Source organism: Eurosta solidaginis, chromosome 4 (genome assembly GCF_040869045.1).
Source record: "Eurosta solidaginis isolate ZX-2024a chromosome 4, ASM4086904v1, whole genome shotgun sequence".
Taxonomy (NCBI): Eukaryota; Metazoa; Arthropoda; class Insecta; order Diptera; family Tephritidae; genus Eurosta; species Eurosta solidaginis.
Window position 1 is genome coordinate 220,674,101 of NC_090322.1, and position 21,865 is coordinate 220,695,965.

Here is a 21,865-nt window from a genome sequence, read left to right on the forward strand (position 1 = left end):
AATGTGATTTAGCGCGGTGGTGGTTCTGTGGAGTTTTCTGAAGCCATGCTGATGACAGGCTAGCTGCAAATTTGCTTGGAAGTAGGGGAGCAAAATGGCTTCAAGCGTCTTGGCTACTGGCGATAGGAGAGATATCGGGCGATATGACTCTCCTATGTTAGCTGGTTTCCCAGGCTTTAGTAGCGGAACCACCTTGGCCATTTTCCATTTTTCGGGAACGACAAAGGTGGAAAGAGACAGGTTGAAGACATGCGCTAAATATTTGAAACCCTCTTTCCCTAGGCTTTTAAGCATCGGCATGGCTATGCCGTCTGGGCACACTGCTTTGGATGGTTTAGCATGGCCGATGGCATTATGTGCGTCTCTGTTGGCCCACCGTCTATCTTTGTCGACCATAGAATGCATTATATATTGTCGGCAGAAAGCGCTCGCGCATTTTTTCGCATCCAACAGCACTTTATCGCCAAAGGCGATGGAAACTTTGCCATTGTGCATTGTGTGCGTCGTGCCACATTTTAATTTTTACTACAAATTCGCGGGGCGGGACCTACATGTCTTACGCCGACTCCGAACGGCATCTGCAGTGCAAGATGAGATTTAACTGAGACATTTTTCATGGTATAAATATATTCGGAGTGTTTGTCAAATCAATACCGCGGGGTAACCCCACTTAAAAACCTTTCTTCTAATTGAAAATACTTGTTTCTAAAATTTTGATGTTGCTTTACCCGGCGCGAGAACCCAGGAATTTCGTTGTGATAGGCGTAGCACGCTACCTCCAAACAACGGCGACGGCCGCCGCTTTTCTTCAAACATTCTGATAAAAATGGGTTTTTTGCTTCTAATAGAAAGTCCGAGACACTTAACATTCAGTTATAACTGTTATAACTGTATTCCATTTGCTACTCCAATACAACAGTAACAACGGAGAATATACTCTGCTATTGCTTCAGCTCCGAACACAAAAAGAGCAATCATAGTATAAAAAAGTGATAGTATGTATTTCTCTCACTCTGCTATGAGCTAGATATGTCGTGGTTTAGAGCGGAGCAAATAGCAAGATAGAAACTAGGAACGATAAATAAGATGGTTTCAGTAGATATGCGAGTACTTGTCGGCATTGGTTTAGGAACTATTTCGGGGTAGTTTTAGGGTATTTGGACAAATGATTTTGGGCACTACTTCGGTTCTTTCGGGGTCATTTCGGAGTCACTCCCAGATCAATTTGAAGTTACTTTGCGATACTTTTGGCAACTATTTCGAGATCCTTTGAGAATCACTTCGTGGTCATTTCGAAATCATTTCGGGCTAAATATTCCGGATTAGCTTTGGCGTCATTTCGGGGCCTGTTTGCAGTAGTTTTGCGTTGTTCTTGGGGTTCTTTTTACAAAATACAGATTGCATATGTAAATTATTTTCATTTTTTTTTATGAAATTGTAGTACAAAATTATTTTAGTTTTTTATTGGAAGTATTAAAGGTTTGCACTGATACGTTTTTATGAAAAAAATTAAAGAAACGGTTGAAAAGTTGCCTTAAAGTTTAACCTTTTTTAGCCTTAAACATTTTTATTTACCTTTTTAGCTTATTTTTTTCTCTAACTAGCCCTTTTTCTGAAAAAGTTCTGGCAACACTAATAATGATTGAGTCTTATTCGATAGCAAAAAACTCTGCGAAACGTACAGCCAAAAGTCTACGAAGATACTTACTTCATTTTCGTTTTGAGGTAAAAATTTAGAAAACACATCTTTTAGATATTTAGACACAAAATTTGTTTTAGTCATTTTATTTATTTCTTTATGTATTCGTCTATTTTTTTGTTTAATAACTTTCGCTAGCTTTTTTTTGTTAAATTGGTTTACTTAAAAAATATGTACATAAATACAAATTATGGAACTAAACTACGAAATAATTAATAAAGTATTGGTATAGTATATAATTCAACAATTAGGAAAAAAAATGTTCAATTGAACTATACAGCTTATTTATAATATTAAACCAAGTTAAATTATTTATAAATAAATTTGTTTTGATTAAATATAGAGAAAAGTTTTGGGCAATTTTCAAGGCATATTAGTTACAAGTAAAATATAACAAGATAATTATAAAGGGTTAAGTTTAATCCTAAATGTATTTTATATACAAACGTGTGTGTTGCCAACAAATTTATGCTTTGATAACAAACATTCTTGAATATCTATTATGTATAAAAAACATAATTTGTTTAACCATAAAATGTGATAAAAGTCGTTTTTATAGAGTAAACAATTTATAGGTTTGAATAAAGAATTTTCAGGTCAAATGAAATTTTTTCAAGTCAAATCGAACTTTTTTCAAATCAAATGAAACCGTTTCAATTCAAATAAAACCTTTTTTAAATCAACTGAACATTTTTCTCATTTCGAATGAAAGTTCTCAAGTCAAATAAAACTTTTTTCAATTCAAATGAAATAGATTTGAAGAACGCCTCACTTCACACTTTTACTCAAACAATTCCTATCTTAGATTTTTCAAAAACGTCCTTTTCCAGGTTGAAATAATTTTTCATTCGCATTAGTTATATTATATAATCGCGAAAGTAATGAAAAAAAAAAAATGATGTATATTGGAACGATTTTTCGTCATCCCTTGTAAAATTTGTTTTCGAGACAAACCGGCTTCGGCGTTGTGTCATCATCAGTGTCGATTTTCGTTATCGAACAAGGGATGACGGAAAATCAGCAAAACAAAATAAGTCAGAAAAAGAAACATTTCGGCAATTTTGCAAAAAATAATGCAACTTATATTCGAAATGTATTTGATTCTTTGGAAAATGTTACAGTTTGTAGGAATTTAGAGATATTGTGAAAAATATTTCAACATTTAAGTAAAGAATTAAATTTTAGTCGATTTAATTTATTTATAAAATTTAAATTTACTAATTTTAATTGACTTATAATCCGTTTATGTTTAATTGTAACCATGGTAAATATTCGTGTAAATAAAAAATCAAAAGTTGCTGAAATCCTTTAAATCGTCGTTTTATGAAGTTCGTCATTGAGGGAATGTTCCCGAAATTACTATATTGCCATCTTTATGGAAAACTTTATCCTCGCTATGATATAAAGCCAGTTTTTTCTTTAATTATGTACACCTGCCATGACTACCCACTTGCACTAAGAATGATACATGATTTCAATCTCGGTGTCTTCTAAATCAGCGTTTCCCGAAAAAATGCATTCATTTTTTACAGCATCTACCTTACTCATTTAATTTTAATTTTAGTATGATTCATCTTCTTAATGGAATCTGCGCCTTCAGTGAAAACAGTTTTGACATTTTTTTTCCGCGACGAACTTATACTCGGAGAATTTTTAAATCATACTCATCCCATGACGTTTTCCATTCATTTTTTGTATCTCAGTGAAAATTCATCTACCTGGAAGATGCCTTTTAGAGTCGGCGTATAACACGTAGGTGCCGTCCCGCCGATTTGTAGGAAAAATTAAAAGTAGCAAGATTGAAATTTGAAGAGAAACTCGACCTAAATCTCTTCGGAGGTCTTTTACAAATTTTTTCATGACCTTGTACCATAAATTCAATCCATTTTAACTGAAAAAAACTTCATCTGATTTGAAAAAATTTCATTTAGTTTGAAAAAACTTTCATTTGATTATTTTTTTTTATTTTAGAGTTTTATTTGAAATAAAAAAGTTTCATTTGCAATAAAATAAGTTTAATTTGGAATAAAAAATAGTTTAATTTGAAATAAAAAACTTTGATTTGAAATAAAAAATTTATTTTGATTTGAAAAAAGGTTGGTTTGGTTTGAAAAAAATTACATTTGAAATAAAAAGTTTCATTTGAAAAAACTAAAAGAGGTTGGTTTGGTTTGAAAACGCTTTCATTTGAAATAAAAAAATTTCGTTTGAATAAAAAAAGTTAAATTTGGAATAAAAATAGTTTCATTTGAAATAAAAAACTTTGATTTGAAATAAAAGAGTTAATTTTGATTTGAAAAAAGGTTGATTTGGTTTGAAAAAACTTTCATATGAAATAAAGTCTAATTTGAATAAAAAAGTTTCATTTGAAATAAAAAAAGTTTCATTTGCAATAAAAAGGTTTATTTTGATTTGAAAAAAAACTTCCTTCAGTTTGGAAAAACTTTCATATGAAATAAAAAAGTTTCACTTGAAATAAAAAAGTTTAATTTGGTTTGAAAAAAGTTTCATTTGACCTGAAGATGCATAGCTAATGGGGGATAGGAAAGTAACGTTTCGTGAAATTTTCTTTAAAACAACAGCGAAATGCCTTTCATAAAACTCACAAGTAACTTAAAAAATTTCCATATCAATTTCTTTTTTAACGTAAATTTTTATATACAGGAAACTTACAACAACTATACATGCTACATATGTACATAACCTTACTCAGCTACAGTTTATCTAATTTGCTTTTAGTTTTGTTAAACTATTTTATCACCAGAGTTGGGCAATATTAGTTCTTATAAAGATTATATATTATTGAATAAAGTAAACTTGAATATCTTTCTTAAGAACATTTTTATTCGAATAATAATTTAAATAACAATTTATTATTATTTATAATGGCCACGTCTGTTTTTATAAGAAAATTTTGTAAAATGTAATAAATATTTCGTGCATTTTTGCCATTGTTACTATTTATTTTATCCATTTGTTTTACAAATTTTAAAACCACATATATACACATACAAATATCGGCATATCTTTTATTATTTGTAAATTATATACACAATAATTATTACTTAAAATAAAAGTATAAACTATCGATGTTTGTGTCTGCTTTAGTTATTAATGCTACCAACAATAAATGAGTACATTCTGCGCCACTTTTGCAGACAACTTATTATTGAAAGGTTTGCCAATTTTTCTACATCTTTTCGAAAAGTTTCCGAAAATTGGAAAAAATATGCACAGAGCTTATAGTATACTAGTATCGCCATTCCAAATTCGACCAATCTTACATAAGGGATATTAAATATAGAGCTTTTATGGAGATTTCTATACAAGGGACAAATAAATTTCTGTTTATTTGAGATGTGCCCTTTCGCATAATTCTTATTACTCTATACAGCACGGTGTTTATGTGGAGTACCTCCAAACCAAATTTCAATAACCAGGAGTTGTTGGTATTTCAGCTATTTGTACAAAATTTTCAGCCTACGCAATGATGATGTTATTATATTGAAGTCGGCGAATAACTTATTGAAATAGGGTAAGCATGCGAATGGCTTAAACCAAAACGAAGTTGAAATGTCTTTGCGATATTGCAGACTTATGCCCGGTTTAAACTCTACATAGTTCGATAACATAAAATTTTGTTGCTCATCTCAGCTTAAGCGGCCAAAGTGGCAGGGTTAAACTATAGTCAATTTTAACTGTTGCTTAAACTCGCACTGAAAACCGGTCTTCAATCTACCACAATTTTAGTTAAGGCTTTGACATTACTTTGTTGACAGCTAAGTCAATTTCCAAGAATATGTAAAAGATATGCGATATACTTAGAAATTAAAACTTTATGGGAGGTGCCACACTACCTTTTCCAAATCCTCCACTAATACATCTGCCTGCTAAGTCTTAATTCCTCACTAATACTACTACTCTCAGAGATATTTAATTTTTTCATTTATTGCTATAAATATCACATGCCATGCCCCTACATTCTCCAATAACCACCTTTGCACTGATGAACTCTACTTTCTACAAATTGGTGCATATTTAATCTAAATCAGCTAAACGGTGCATCTAAAAAGGATAAGATTTGCATATAGAGTTCTGTGGGCGCACAAACCCTATGCAAAATTTACCATTCTTCGTTAAAAGTTTAATTTAATCAATAAAGTTATTGGTATGAAATTATTATATTATGTGTGATTTGAGTTTGTATGAGAAGTATCAGATACCCTTCTTCCTATATACTGAAACTTTCGTTAAAACCTTGGCTTTAGGAATATTGGTAGCTATGCCAAGTTTCAGTAATGTAACTTAAGCGGTTTAGAAGATATGTGATATGCATGGTAGGTACCACATCTTCTTTTCCAATTCTTCCTATTTTTTCCACTGAGATAATATCGATCCTGGGCATGTGCCTGCCAGGCATCACTGATCTAGTATTTTCATGTTAGTATATATATCAGATGCCACGCTGCCTTTATATCAAAATTACCCCCCTATGCACTGAATAACTCATATTTCCTACAAATTCGTGCATGTTTCATACAAATCGACCAATTGGTGTGTCCAATGTATGCGCTATGGAACTGCATTAGTTACGAATTTTTATGATACGAAAATTTAAGTTTTTATGAGACTAGATTCCTTCTTCCTATATACCAACATTTTCGTTAAAACTTTAGCTATAGGAATATTGGCAGCTATGCCAAGTTTGGTTCAGGAGATATGTGATTGGAATGAAAAATTTGTATGGGAGGTACCACACCATCCATTCGAATTATTTCCACTTTTTCTCCACTGATATGATCTCGATGTTGAGCATCTGCTTGCCAAGTAACATTTGCCATACTCCCACGCCCCTTTCATCCAAATCGGCCAAAAGGTTGAAAAAGAGTTGAAAAATTTGCGTGTGCCATATTTAAATAAATATAGATTTGTATTGCTCTGAACCAAAGTTTTTAAGTAAAAAGTGGCTTCTTTTAAATAAAATACCTACATTTTACTCAAATAAAAATCTAGTAGGAGCAAACGCTCCCTTTTTACACGTCAGGCCCATTGATTAAATATATTCTGTAAGAACAATGCAGAGTGTACGAATTGGTTGTGGGCAGCACGTTACTTAAGTGTAGAACATTTGTAGTCCCAATGCAGGTATATGTATGTATTTATGTATATTTTTAACATACTAATATATATTTTATATATAAAAATATAATTGGTGCGTAGGACTTAATTTATTGCTAAGGAGTATAGAAAAAATTATAAGTTTTTGCTGAGCGTACAAATATATAAAATTTCTATTTGGCATTTAGTAAAATATAAAAGACTTTTCGTTATGAAAGCATATTTATTATTAAGTTTTACATTAGTTTGCGGTTGTGTTTGTGGGTTTGTTAACTTGGCTAGTAAAGAAGAGGTGCTTTGTTATAATTTCAGAAATGCGATACGCAATTTCGGATTGTTTCTTTAGTTTGGTGAAAATGATTCCAAAAATAAACGGATTATGCTGTACTTAGTTGCTAATCTCACCGTGTGCTCTTAATTTTGTTTGCATTCAATTCAAGTCTTATACAGTGACGGTCAACTAAAATGCACACTTTTATTTTTAGACAGTATTCCCTTCAAACATTCACGGAGCGCTCTTAATTTAGGAATCCGATAAAAGACCGAAATATGTGAAAATTTTGAGCATCAGAAAAATTATCTTATAAGAGTCTTTTATAACTCTGATATGATCAAAATTATGAACTGTATGCCGAAAGTTTATATTTAACAAAGCAACTTTGGAACAAATGTTCATATTTTATTATGAAAATTTTTTCATTTAGTGAAAAATTCAATTACATAGAGCCATTGTGGATCAAACAAGTGTGATATCTTATTGGTCAACTGCCTGACAGGATGTTCAAGATGGCTACTTTTTAGCGTTTCGACAGCGTGTTCAATATGGCGGCGCATAGGACCGGCTATCTTCAGCGTGTGATAGAAAGAGATACAGAGTGTAACTCCATTGCAATTCGAAAGCAACAAATTTCACAATTCAAAAACGGTTTTTGGCTTTCGTGAATTGTAACCAAAAAACTTGTCAGAAACTCGCTGATATAATTTGCCATGAAATCCTATTAAAAGATTACCATGCACAAGGGTACGATAACGGCGCCAACATGAAAGGAGCTTACAACGGAGCACTACGTCACATTCTCGACAAAAACTCGAATACTGATTACACGCCTTGTGCAACCCGCAGTCTCAATTTATGTGATGTTGATGATGCATGCTGACGTTGTACGATTGCATTTTACTTTCTTCGGAGTTGTACAAAAATGTTTTACTATTCTCAGCAGCACTCCACAACGATGGGACATCCTCAAAAAATGTGTCGACAAAAGCCAAATTTATCTGCGCAAGCATACGGAGATGTTACCGGCATTCTCACGTACATCTACAAGTTCGAATGTATCTTGATGTCCTAAATTTGGTTCAAAATACTGACTACCATTAATGAAAGAAACGTGTTCCTCCAAGCTAGAGACGCCACCATTGATGTTGAGGTCCAACATTTAGATGCCTCATTAGCTGATTTGAAGTTGATGAGGAACCAATGGGAAACAATGTTAAAAGAATGCAAAACAGTTGCTATTCAATTGAGCATCTCGCCAAAGTTTCCGGACATTCGAAAGAGAAAACCCAAAAAACGTTCTGAAGATAATTTAAATGAGATGATTAGTGATAATTCAGAGTCTGATTTTAAAAACAATACATTCCTGGTGATCGTTGATTCGGTAATTACTGGAATTACTGGACGATTTGCAGCCATGAGAAATTTGAGCGCTTCGTTTTCTTTTTTTGTGGCAATTTGAAGACATGGATGAAACTACGATACGGGCGAGCGCAGTAAAATATGTCGAAAAATACAAGTCGGATATTTCTAAGCTTAGAATGCGAAATAATTCACTTGAAACCCATTTACGAAGCAAATTTTGATAAAGGTCAGTCACCATTGGAATTGCTAAATGCCATCTATGTTCAAAATCTGTATACAATTATCTTTTGCACTATACCTGTCACTGTAGCTAGTGCAGAACGTTCCTTCAGCGTCCTTTCAAGAATCAAAAACTTTCATAGATCGCGTTCATCTCAGGAGCGAGTTTCAGGACTTGCCACGCTTTGTGTTGAATCCGTTTTGGCAAGACAGTTAAATTTTGATATTATTATAAAAAATTTTGCAGCGAGAAAGGCAAGAAAAGCCACTCTTTGATATCCGAACCTTCTATATTGAATAATTAAAATATATAATCATCATTAAATTTATCAGAAATGTATTAAAATATTACCAAATAACTAGAAAAGATTACTTAAAACAATATGTGGCTATTAAAAGAGAATTTTATTTCTACGTTAAAATAAAATATTATAAAGAGTAAATATACTGTGTTAATTTTATTGTTAGCTCTTAGTCCAAAAATCATTTAGTTGATGTGGCACAATTTTTTTGATTTAATACATCAATAATGATTCATGAATGAGACGTCATTAATTCAAGTTAATCAAATGTATTAGTAGATTTTTTATAAGGCGCCCGTAAATTGTTTAGTCCAGGGCCCGGATTTTCTCTCTACGGCCCTGGGTACAAGTCAACATGTAGGGGCCAAACCATCATATACTTTTCGTGATCGATAACGTACAGTCAATTTGAACCGTTAAATATCTTTTCAAGCTAATATTTCACAAGAATTGAGAAGAATTTGTGTATTGGAAACTCTATGTAAATGGACTCATCAGGTCTTTCATTTAAAATATATTTTATATCTGTAGTTGTTGTACTTTAGTTGAGTTAAGCGTAATTTTTTAAGCTAATAAAATGTATGATAACACAGACTGAGAATTTTTTGAGCCAGAAATTACCCTTTATTTTGTTTTTTTTTTTTGGAGATATTCATGTCACAAAAAACATATCGCTCGTTTTATTGTTAACAGATGCAAATCAAAAATTCCATATTTAGAACGCATACAGTTCAATGTACCATCGCGAACCCTTCGATGACATGACTTTTAATCGGTTTTATTTAGGTTGACTTGACAGGCTGCACGGCCGGCCGTTGTGAACGAATTTTGTAATTAAAATTTAAGTAACTTCCCGATAAGCTACCAGCCTGAAACTTGGAATATAGTTCAGAACCCGATGACAATGCAATAATACGAAAAAAATCGTCACTAGGTGGCGCAAGGATCGAGATATTCACAAAAATCGTACTTGTGGTCCTATTTGACTCATATTTGGAACACATAATACATACAAGAATAGAAAGCGATCAATGAAAAAAAAAAAAATCGCCGCTAGGTGGTGCAATGATCGAGATATTCACAAAAATCGTATTTGTGGTCCGATTTGGCTCATATTTGGAACACATAATACATACAACAATAGAAAGCGACCTATGAAAAAAAGTCGCCGCTAGGTGGCGCAAATATCGAGATATTCAAAAAATTGTATTTGTGGTCCGATTTGGCTCATATTTGGAACAAATATTACATACAGTCCAGTAGAAGTGTCATCAAAATATTTTGGAGTTGGAGGAGGGACAAGCATGCGTGACGCAGTGTCGAGTAAAGCCTTTGGAAGGATTATGTATTGAGGACTTAGATTGTAACAAATTATTAAAAAAGAGTCCTTGTAATAATGAGTCACTAAATGAACTAAATAGAATGAGAAATAATAGGCAATTAAATAAAGACTAAAAACTTGAAAATAAAATAATTAAAAAAATTTTTTAAGTTAAACTCTTTTAGTGAAAACAATACTTACATGAATTAATAATAATACTAAAAGCTAGAAAAGAATTAGGTAGGTCCTATGTGCTAGTAATCACACTCCTCATCAATCCAGGTCGTTGATCAGACAATTAAATAAAAGCGTTGGGCGCGTGAAATTTCTATTGATATTCATATATAAGACCAACTGAATCTTAATCAGGTTATGCTACGCCTCACATTTTTAGAAATTTCACGCGCCTTATTGTCTGATCAACGACCTAGATTGATGAGGAGTGTGATTACTAGTACATTGGGTCTACCTAATTATTTTCTAGCTTTTAGTATTATTATTACTTAATGTAAGTATTGTTTTCAATAAAATCGTTTAATTTAAAAATTTTTTTTAAATTATTTTATTTCTGGTTAGATAGATTTAGAACGGCTTATGCTTCTAATTCTCCAATTGCTAGGGCAATGAGGGAGTCTAATTTGCTTTATTCTATAGATATTGATTTTTATTAAATAAATTTAGGTTTAAACTGCTATTGAATGCAGTAATTTTATTATTTAATATCTTTTAGTTAAGATAAATTTGTAAATAGTCTGTAACTAGGTTTTTGACTGTCATAGACTATAATATGAATAAATAAATAAATAAATAAATATTTTGAGATTTTACGATCTCCCAAAGAAGCCGTCTAGTGAAATTATGATCAACCATATATAGAATACTTAGATGGGCAAAATTGCCCGGCATAGCTGACCTTTAGTCTCATTTATAACACGCTTATACTAGCTTGTTGTTGTTTTTGTTGTAGCGATAAGAACACTCCCTTTGAGGAGTTCGGGGTCGCCAGAGCCTCGGCTGTTCATGAAACAGGATGCGCCACGGATGGGTGAGGTTGACAATTGGGTTTGAAGAAACTACATATATATTGCGTTGGCAACCTGAAAGGGTTGCGCTACACAACCCCTTGACTCTATTTGGTGTTTTAGTCGCCTCTTACGACAAGCATACCTACCGTGGGTATATTCTAACCCCCTAACCCGCTGGGGACTTATATTAGCTTCACTTGTATTTATGCTTGTTTGTAACTCTCTAGGCTAGGCGCGCAAAGGAGAGTTAGATCCATCTAGCGGCAATTATTGAAGACTCGCAGCAGTGGTTAAATAACTAGCTATAAAACGAGTTGTGCTTAATAGCGGAGACAGGAACCTATGTGCTACGGTGTATTTTTTAGTTTTTTCAAACTATATTATAATGAAACTGTATCGAAAAGTAGAACTTCATTTACGCTTTCCAAAAAAAAAAAAAAAAAAATTTGGATTACTTCCCTTTACGAAAAACGAGTGATTTATTGCTATCTTGAAATCCAAAAAAAAACTTGTAAATGCCGACTTCATATTGAAATTCAGGCAACTGAAGTTCCTTTGTAGAAATGATTCGAGATTATACGAACATCAAATGGACGCCAAAAACAACAAAGCAACAACAGCGCTATCTCAACAACCGATCGACAACAAACACACAGCTGATTTTGCGAACGCTAAAATTTTGGATGCTGAGAGAAGAGAAAAAAGACGGATGACACTGTAAAGTCTCCGAATTCAACAACAGCTGACAAACGCAATGAACTTCAAAGAAGACGTGGGCAACAAAAATAGCGCTTACACAGCTGTGATCAAATATACAAATAAACAATAATATAGTAACAATATGTGATGTTTTTGTAATTAAAAAAATTAATTAAATTAATTTGAGTTAAGTTGGGAATGTTAACTTTTGTGTCCATTAATTATGTTGTATTGTTACATGACATTTTGTATTTTCATGTTTCTGCTTTAAAATAAATGTAGACCTTCCTGAAGATGACGCGAAAGCGCCGGAATGCATAGGAGGAAAAAGTTAAAACTTTTATTTTTTCTTTATCAATCAATCGGCCGAAGCAGCTCCTACCCAGCAAATATCCCAGTAAGTCCATTTCTGAGTCTGAAGTATTTTTTTTTAATTTTCGCTGTGTCAATGTGACTGTTACGAGCTAATACAGTCCCTAGTGTACTTGGCAGGCAAATTCGTCTTACTATTCAACAGTTGTTGTGCTTAAAAAATGAGTTTTCGATCACGGAGTGTATGTACGATTCGATTTCGGGATTCCTTTTAAGAGCTTCAACATTTCCAATCATATAACAACCTTAACTGTTTCTATACCACCATAACCGCCAAATAGTTTTTTATACTCTTATGCATATATTACGTATTACTATCAAAATAACAAATGTTCTAACTTACTACATACATAGTGCAATCTAATAGTATTTCTTAAAAATGGTTCTGCAGTAATAACAAATACAAACCTTAAAATTCAGTTATGCTTATTTAACATTACTAGTTAATAGAACTAGAGCCAGCATTAAGTGTTGTCATTGTCTAAAAGTACACAATTATATTTATCAAGTTATGTTAAATAAGCATAATTGAATCTTAATACTTCATTCTTATTCTATATACTATTTACACCCACCAATGTGTGGAACATTATCACAATTTCGTTGCCTAATCAAACTTCAACGTTCATGCTACACCTTTGTTAAACACTTTTACTCTAAGCGTAAATGCAAATTTTGAAACCTTTATATTATTTCTTAAACGCATAAGGTTTTGCGGCGGCAAGATCTCCGAGTAACGGTTTATTTAACTGCAGTGGCACTTAAACTTTTAAACACTCAGCTAGCAAGTGAGTTGATTAAAGTTGTATTCACCATACTATAGTTTTATGCTTCCGTTTCTTCATGTTTTTTGTTGGCTCTCATGTTGCTTTTATTTAATCAGCCTCTGTTTACACTTTGCCCTTGACCCCATTGACCGCCATGCGACATCACAGCACGTATTTCTCTTCTTTTTTTTTCAAATAAATACATTTGCTTTATTTTCTTTTTTACTATTCACATAGCGCAATTTCGCTTACGTTTGCCGTGGCGGGTTTTAAGTACCTTCCTTGTTTGTGGTTAGCTCGTCGTCTAACTGTAAAGTGACATCACCATTTTCCGTATTCACCACGGAGCTTGATTTGGCTAGCGTTTCGTTTTTGCTGGCTGCTTCTTTTTCACTTTTCACCTTTTCTGTTGCGCTCTCACCGAGTTGCTGCTCACGCGTTGCTTCTGCACCTTCTTCAACTGCTCTACGTTTCGTATAGAGGTATACTTCCATGTGATCTTTTCCTTTCACGTACACGCTACCGCGTGGCTCAAACTCATATTTATCCTCGAGAAAAGGCAAACATTCTTTCCCTACTTGTATGCGATTTGGTACGCCCGTCGAGTCCATGCGTGATGCCACATTTACTGCATCACCCCAGATATCGTAATGCAGTTTACTCGTGCCTATGACACCGGCCGTAACATCACCGATGTTCATACCGATGCGCAAAATCAAATTGAACTCAAGTAGATCCTTGTTGAAATCGTCTACGACATTTTGCATTGCTATAGCGAAGTCCATTAGGGCGTGTATGTGTTCGTTTTTGTCACCACGATGTGAGGGATCAAGGCCGCTGGCGGCCATAAAAGTAGAACCAATAGTTTTAATTTTCTCCACACAACGAAATTCGGGACGCGAAAGTAGCTCATCAAAATCTCCAATCAATTCATTCAAAACACGTAGATATTCCTTACCCCCCAAATAACTTTCGTCATACATTTCGTTGAAATTTACAATAGAGGCGAATATGATAGCGACGTTATGATGATTTTCTGAATATTTTGCGGTATTTTTGAGATGTTCGGCTACATGCTTCGGTATGATGTTGTGCAGTAGCATATCTGCCTGATTTTTCATATTCTGCACACGTATTTTGTCCTGATTAGCCACAGCATTGCCGTAGAACGTCAGACGGTAGCCGATTTCGAACTCGCGATTTAAAAACCAAACCAATACCAAAATGAGCAAGAGATCGAGATAGATCTCAACATGATAATCTTGAAACCATTTAATTTCCTCGATGAGATAATTCGCCGCCTCACTGCCTGGATAGGGTAGGCGTGTGGCATTTTGCGCTAACGCTGCCGCTTCTGCGGCGTCAGCACGATTCGAGTAGACCATTAACTGACTAACGGCAATACCCACGAAGCACATTGCGGCCATTAGCGCCAACGTGTTACGCATCCAACAGTTGAGTTGCGTAAAATTACAAAAATGCACGATACACACGAAGATCAAGAAACCATAATGATATTCGAATGCCTCGAGCAAATTGAGATCGAGCAATAGAAAATTCGCAATAATCAAAATGACTGGCATAGCCATGAGCACAGCTAAGCATATGTGCCAAGGGTACCAGCTTGAGATGGCTTCAAAAATGCGATCAGCGCATGATTCTGTATCATTGACTTTGGTGGAGTGCGCTTGCGTATGACGTCGGCACATTTGACGCGTGAATAGGAATAAAGCGAAGATTTGTATAGCCGTAAAGACGGTGAAGAGTGAGACCCACAAGCGAAAGCTAGGCGTTACTGTGTTTGGCGTCATTAAAAAGAGCGAAATCGAAATGCAAAGATAGACGGCAATACCGACGAATATATCGATATATGTGTTGTAGCGTGGCGTCGCCAATGTCGGCGGACCTTCAGTCTCATTTTCATTGCCAAACCGATGCGCTTTCGAGCGGAAATCAAGTTCCATTTGACGCGATTTGAAATATAAACTGAAACGTTTGAGTGGCGGTTTCACTAAGTAACTACGCTGCGACTTGGCATTATCGCGTACGCAACGTATCAACTGAAGATCAGATTGCTTACGCAACTGCTGCAGACAAGCGCCCAGCGGATCAGCGACCTGCGCTGCTGGTTGTGGTATCGGTGGTAGTGGTATATGCGGCAATGTTGCAACATCACCAATATTTGAAATGCTCGACGTTGAACTGGTGAAGTAGCCGGATACGCGATGTTGCGAGATGGCGGATTGATTAAGCGCATAGATTTGATGTTGTATTGAGGAGCGGCGTGAATTGCTTTTAATGCCAGAATCTTTGCGTGAGATGGCCGATGGACATATGCTAAGACCATCTGGCCAAATGCCAGAATTACGTAAATGTCCTGACTGGGCATTGCCTGTGTTAGTTGTTGTTTGTGCAGTGGAGGAGACGCATGGTATAGAAACGGCACCTGCACCGCAAACTGTAATTCCAGCACTACCATTTGGGCTACTACATGTTATAAGTGGCTGTGCTGCAGGCACATCATCGCTTTTTTCGCTCATTGCAACCGAAGTTATTGTGGAAGCACGGGGACGTGGCAAAGGTGAAGTTTCCGAATTTCCGCTGCGTCCACACTGTGAACGATAGCTGCCAGAGCGTCCAAATGGTGATATATCGCTACGCGATTGCGAGATATAGGAACGTATGTCGATGATGTCGTCAAACATGGAGTATTGACCAGGTGAGCAACAGCTGCCATCTGGTGAACGTACATAATGATGAGAAATCCCCGACGAGGTTGCTGCGTGGTTGAGCAACGACTTTTGTGGTATTTCAAGTGTATGTGATGCTATTGAAGGTTTGTTACACGACTCATTAATCATAGGTCGAGGATGATAACCATTTGGTTCAATAAAGGCATCCGTCTCATCCGTATGTGTGCCCACCGACTTTGAGGTTGGTAAACGGTTTGTACCATTTTCAGCGACGTTTGATGATTTGTCCACATGCTTAACGATATCTTCGATTTTCTTTAGAAAACGTGGCACTTTACATGCCTTCAATAATATTTTCGTACGCCCACCTTCCTCAACCGAATGCGCTTTGGGTGCGCTACCATTGAGACCATTACAACAGCTATCATCTATTACTACTTTGTCTGGTTCATCGGCAGAATCCAAGCTGCCGGGCAAACTTTTAGTGGTTATAATTATCCTTGGTCTCTCACGCACCACAATAACTGGTGGCACGTCCGTGGCATGCACTATACGACGTTCAATATCACGTTCACGGCTTTGTGATTTTTTGCGTAATTTCATGCTCAGTGTGGTAAGACGTGGACGCATTGAAAGTATGGGCGAGGGATTGAGTGAGGAGGAGAGTTGACCAACAGGCGAGGCAGGTGGCACATTTGGATGTATTACTGAAATGTTCGTAGCACTTTGTGAAAGAGGCGTCGGTTGACCAGGTATGCCAGGAAGTTGTAAGTGACTGCCATCATAGTTGGGTGGTAGGCTTGGGCTGATACTGTTGGCGCGCGATATATCTTTTTGCCGCCCGACGACGAAGTATGTGCGGTGGCCTACAAATGAAACAAAAATTGGTTTATGTTAACTTTTTGTGCGCATAGAAAATTGGGGATAGAGACCAAAAAACCTGAAAACCATAGGCTCCTTGTAAATCTTACAGGGGCAAGAGCAAACCTACAAGGTGGCTGCTGGAACTAGTTGATATCAGAATCTTTAGCAGGACGATTTCCCCGAATGTAGAAGGACCGCCCGAACAGTGGAAAATAAACTTACGAAAACAAATTTTGATTTTTGGCGACCTTTAAATTTAATAATTATTTCTTCAAACCGGCTCACAGTGGGGGATTTTGGCCATAAATAAATTTAAAATTAAAGTGTTAGCAAATCTAAATTTTTTTACAGTGATCGACAGGCATACTATAGGATAAGAAAAAAAATTATAGGGCATTTCAAATTGCTTAAGGATAAGCGCCACCAGGATCTCAAAGTTGGGCAAAAATGATGCGATTTTATTTATGACATATGTATATAACCCCCTTCGAAATGCTCTATCTAATTTGTTTGTTTACGTATACACTTTCTCTTTATACCAGAAGATAGATATTGACTCTTTCAATTAGAAAAAGGATAATTCTTGTTGTTATCAATTCAATCTGAATTTCTATGATTTTTCAAAAATTGATAAAAAAATGATTAACATTTTTTTTTAAAACTTTAAAATTTAAAAAAAAAAAACAAAAAAAAAAAAACACCTCTCCAAATTTTTTTTTGTGTTTTGAAACAACATCTTTATAAAATTCGATAATCAGCAAAGAAGTCCACTTGCCCGACTTGCTGTAATAAGTTCTCTCCCATTAGACTTAAATTGCATTTGTGTAAACCCATTTTTTATGCATTATTTGTCATAAAAAAATTTATATATAAAATAAAAGGGTGTACTTCAATATTTCCGTATATTATAGAAAATAGCATGTTTTATGAAGTTCAGAAAAGAAATTGTAAATAACTTTACTACTTTTAACTTTATTATATTTACGGAGTAAAAAAAAATTGCGAAAAAATTGTAAATTTTTGGCATCAAATAAAAAAAAATAACAAACAAGTAAGGAAGGCTAAGTTCGGGTGTAACCGAACATTACATACTCAGTTGAGAGCTATGGAGACAAAATAAGGAAAATCACCATGTAGGAAAATGAACCTAGGGTAACCCTGGAATGTGGTTGTATGACATGTGCATCAAATGGAAGGTATTAAAGAGTATTTTAAGAGAGAGTAGCCCATAGTTCTATGGATGGACGCCATTTAGGGATATCGCCATAAAGGTGGACCAGGGCTGACTCTAGAATTTGTTTGTACGATATGGGTATCAAATGAAAGGTGTTACTGAGCATTTTAAGAGGGAGTGGGCCTTAGGTCTATCGGTGGACGCCTTTTCGAGATATCGCCATAAAGGTGGACCAGGGGTGACTCTAGAATGTGTATGTACGATATGGGTATCAAATGAAAGGTGGTAATGAGTATTTTAAAAGGGAATGGGCTTTAGTTCTATAGGTGAACGCCTTTTCGAGAAATCGCCATAAAGGTGGACCAGGGGTGACTCTAGAATATGTTTGTACGATATGGGTATCAAAAGAAAGCTGTTAATGAGTATTTTGAAAAGGAGTGATCCTTAGTTCCATAGGTGGACGCCGTTTCGAGATATCGCCATAAAGGTGGACCAGGGGTGTCTCTAGAATGTGTTTGTACGATATGGGAATCAAATGTAAGGTGTTACTGAGCATTTTAAGAGGGAGTGGGCATTAGGTCTATAGGTGGACGCCTTTTCGAGAAATCGCCATAAAGGTGGACCAGGGGTGACTCTAGAATATGTTTGTACGATATGGGTATCAAATGAAAGATGTTAATGAGTATTTTGAAAAGGAGTGATCCTTAGTTCTATAGGTGAACGCCTTTTCGAGAAATCGCCATAAAGGTGGACCAGGGGTGACTCTAGAATATGTTTGTACGATATGGGTATCAAATGAAAGCTGTTAATGCGTATTTTGAAAAGGAGTGATCCTTAGTTCCATAGGTGGACGTCGTTTCGAGATATCGCCATAAAGGTGGACCAGGGGTGTATCTAGAATGTGTTTGTACGATATGGGAATCAAATTAAAGGTGTTACTGAGCATTTTAAGAGGGAGTGGGCATTAGGTCTATAGGTGGACGCCTTTTCGAGATATCACCATTAGGGTGGGCCAGGGGTGACTCTAGAATGTTTGTACGATATGGGTATCAAACGAAAAGTGTTACTGAGCATTTTAAGAGGGAGTGGGCATTAGGTCTATAGGTGGACGCCTTTTCGAAATGTCGCCATTAGGGTGGGCCAGGGGTGACTCTAGAATGTGTTTGTATGATATGGGTATCAAATGAAAGATGGTAATGAGTATTTTAAATGGGAGTAATCCTTAGTTCTATAGGTGGACGCCTTTTCGAGATATCGCCATAAAGGTGGACCAAGGGTGACTCTAGAATGTTTGTACGATATGGGTATCAAACGAAAGGTGTAACTGAGCATTTTAAGAGGGAGTGGGCATTAGGTCTATTGGTGGACGCCTTTTCGAGATATCGCCATTAGGGTGGGGCAGGAGTGACTCTAGAATGTGTTTGTACGATATGGATATCAAATTAAAGGTATTAATGAGGGTTTTAAAAGCGAGTGGCCCTTAGATGTATATGTGAAGGCGTTCTCGCGATATCGACCAAAATGTGGACCAGGTGATCCAGAAAATCATCTGTCGGGTACTGCTAATTTATTTATATATGCAATACCACTAACAGTATTCCTGCCAAGATTCCAAGGGCTTTTGATTTCGCCTTGTAGAACTTTTTCATTTTCTTCTACTTAATATGGTAGGTGTCACACCCATTCTACAAAGTTTTTTCCAAAGTTATATTTTGCGTCAATAAACCAATCCAGTTACTATGTTTCATCCCTTTTTTCGTATTTGGTATAGAATTATGGCATTTTTTTCATTTTTCGTAATTTTCGATATCGATAAAGTGGGCGTGGTTATGGTCGGATTTCGGCCATTTTTTATACCAAGATAAAGTGAGTTCAGATAAGTAGGTGGGCTAAGTTTAGTAAAGATATATCGGTTTTTGCTCAAGTTATTGTGTTAACGGCCGAGCGGAAGGACAGACGGTGGACTGTGTATAAAAACTGGGCGTGGCTTCCACCGATTTCGTCCATTTTCTCAGAGAACAGTTACCGTCATAGAATCTATGCCCCTACCAAATTTGAGAAGGATTGGTAAATTTTTGTTCGACTTATGGCATTAAAAGTATTCTAGGCAAACTAAATGAAAATGGGCGGAGCCACGCCCATGTTGAAATTTTCTTTTATTTTTGTATTTTGCTGCATCATATCATTACAGGAGTTGAATTTTGACTTAATTTACTTATATTCAGTAAAGATATTAAATTTTTTATTAAAATTTGAATTAAAAAAAATTTTTTTTAAAAAGTGGGCGTGTTCTTCATCCAATTTCGCTAATTTTTATTTAGCACATATATAGTGATAGTGGTAGCGTTCCTGCCAAATTTCATTATGATATCTTCAACGACTGCTAAATTACAGCTTGCAAAACTTTTAAATTACCTTCTTGTAAAAGTGGGCGGTGCCACGCCCATTGTCCAAAATCTTACTAATTTTCTATTCTGCGTCATAGCGTCAACCCATTTACCAAGTTTCATCGCTTTAGCCGCCTTTGGCAATGAATTATCGCATTTTTTCGGTTTTTCGAAATTTTCGATATCGAAAAAGTGGGCGTGGTTATAGTCCGATATCGTTCATTTTAAATAGCGATCTGAGATGAGTGCCCAGGAATCTACATACCAAATTTCATCAAGATACCTCAAAATTTACTCAAGTTATCATGTTAACGGACAGACGGACGGACGGACATGGCTCAATCAAATTTTTTTTCGATACTGATTATTTTGATACATGGAAGTCTATATATATCTCGATTCCTTTATACCTGTACAACCAACCGTTATCCAATCAAAGTTAATATACTCTGTGAGCTCTGCTCAACTGAGTATAAAATCACCTCTCCAATTTATTGGTATTTGATAGATGATAGCCCCAAGTATGGTTTATATGAAATTAAACTAAGTTTTAACATTCACTTGCCCGATTGATTTTGGTAGATTTTTTTCGAATGGTGTATTCGTTAGGCATAGCTTTAGGAAAGAGACATTTCATGTGCAATTGTTTTTTTTTTTTTAACAGCTTACGTATTAACTAATGAAATATTTAATAGAATATGTGCATACATATATTCATACTGACTTTTCTATGTAAATTTATAAGAAAACAAAACAACAACCCAGTAAGCACAATGCCTTATCTTATAGAAATTCCGGAGGAGTTTCAATAAATTACACAAGTAAAAAAAATAATTCAAATTTTTTTTAGACATTGTTTTGAAGGTTGCGTTAGAGCAATTATTTTTTCATGTCGATAAATACATTATTATATATTAAATATTTATTTATTTAATTTATTTAATTCATCTATATATACAAAAAGAAGTGTACATTTTGATTGTCACTCCATAACTCGAGAACGGCTCGACAGATTGCCATGAAAGTTTTAGGAAAGATACAGGAAGGAGAGATGATGGTTAGTTGATTTTGAAATCCCAAATCGGTTTAGCCATATATATATAAAAATCAAATTCTGTGTGTGTGTGTGTGTTCGCTATGGAAACGTATTTCACACACATCAATCATCACCAAATTTTGGTTATGAGTTCCTTCAACGGGTAGGTTTTAGGCTAAAAATAATTTCGATATATAAAAGGGACGTGGCACCTCCCATACAAATGGAATCTTTGGTACTGCATACCTTTGAAGGTATACATGCCAGAACATTGAAATTCAGTAAGGAGTTATATGAGGTCAATCCCTAACACCACCAAGAAAATGCGGAATTTGGAGAAAGGGGGCGTGGCACCTCCCATACAAATGGAATCTTTAGTAATGCATAACTTTGAAGGTATACATGCCAGAACATTGAAATTCAGTAAGGAGTTATATGAGGTCAATCCCTAACACCACCAAGAAAATGTGGAATTGGGAAAAAGGGGGCGTGGCACCTCCCATACAAATATTATACTGCATATATCTGGATGTCGTAATGGTAGGATAAT

At 35.2% G+C, this 21,865-nt stretch overlaps 1 protein-coding gene across 7 annotated transcripts in view; it reads right to left on the reverse strand.

Annotated features, from left to right (window-relative positions):
• Positions 1–1,747: 1,747 nt before the first annotated feature.
• Positions 1,748–21,865, reverse strand: part of Ac13E (Adenylyl cyclase 13E) — a 367,921-nt gene continuing 347,803 nt past the window's right edge. For all 7 annotated transcript variants that reach the window (XM_067784819.1, XM_067784818.1, XM_067784817.1 and 4 more), the window contains one exon: positions 1,748–16,720. In XM_067784819.1, coding sequence (XP_067640920.1) covers positions 13,431–16,720 — 3,290 coding nt within the window. In that variant the 3' untranslated portion in view covers positions 1,748–13,430. The remainder of the gene's footprint in view (positions 16,721–21,865) is intronic.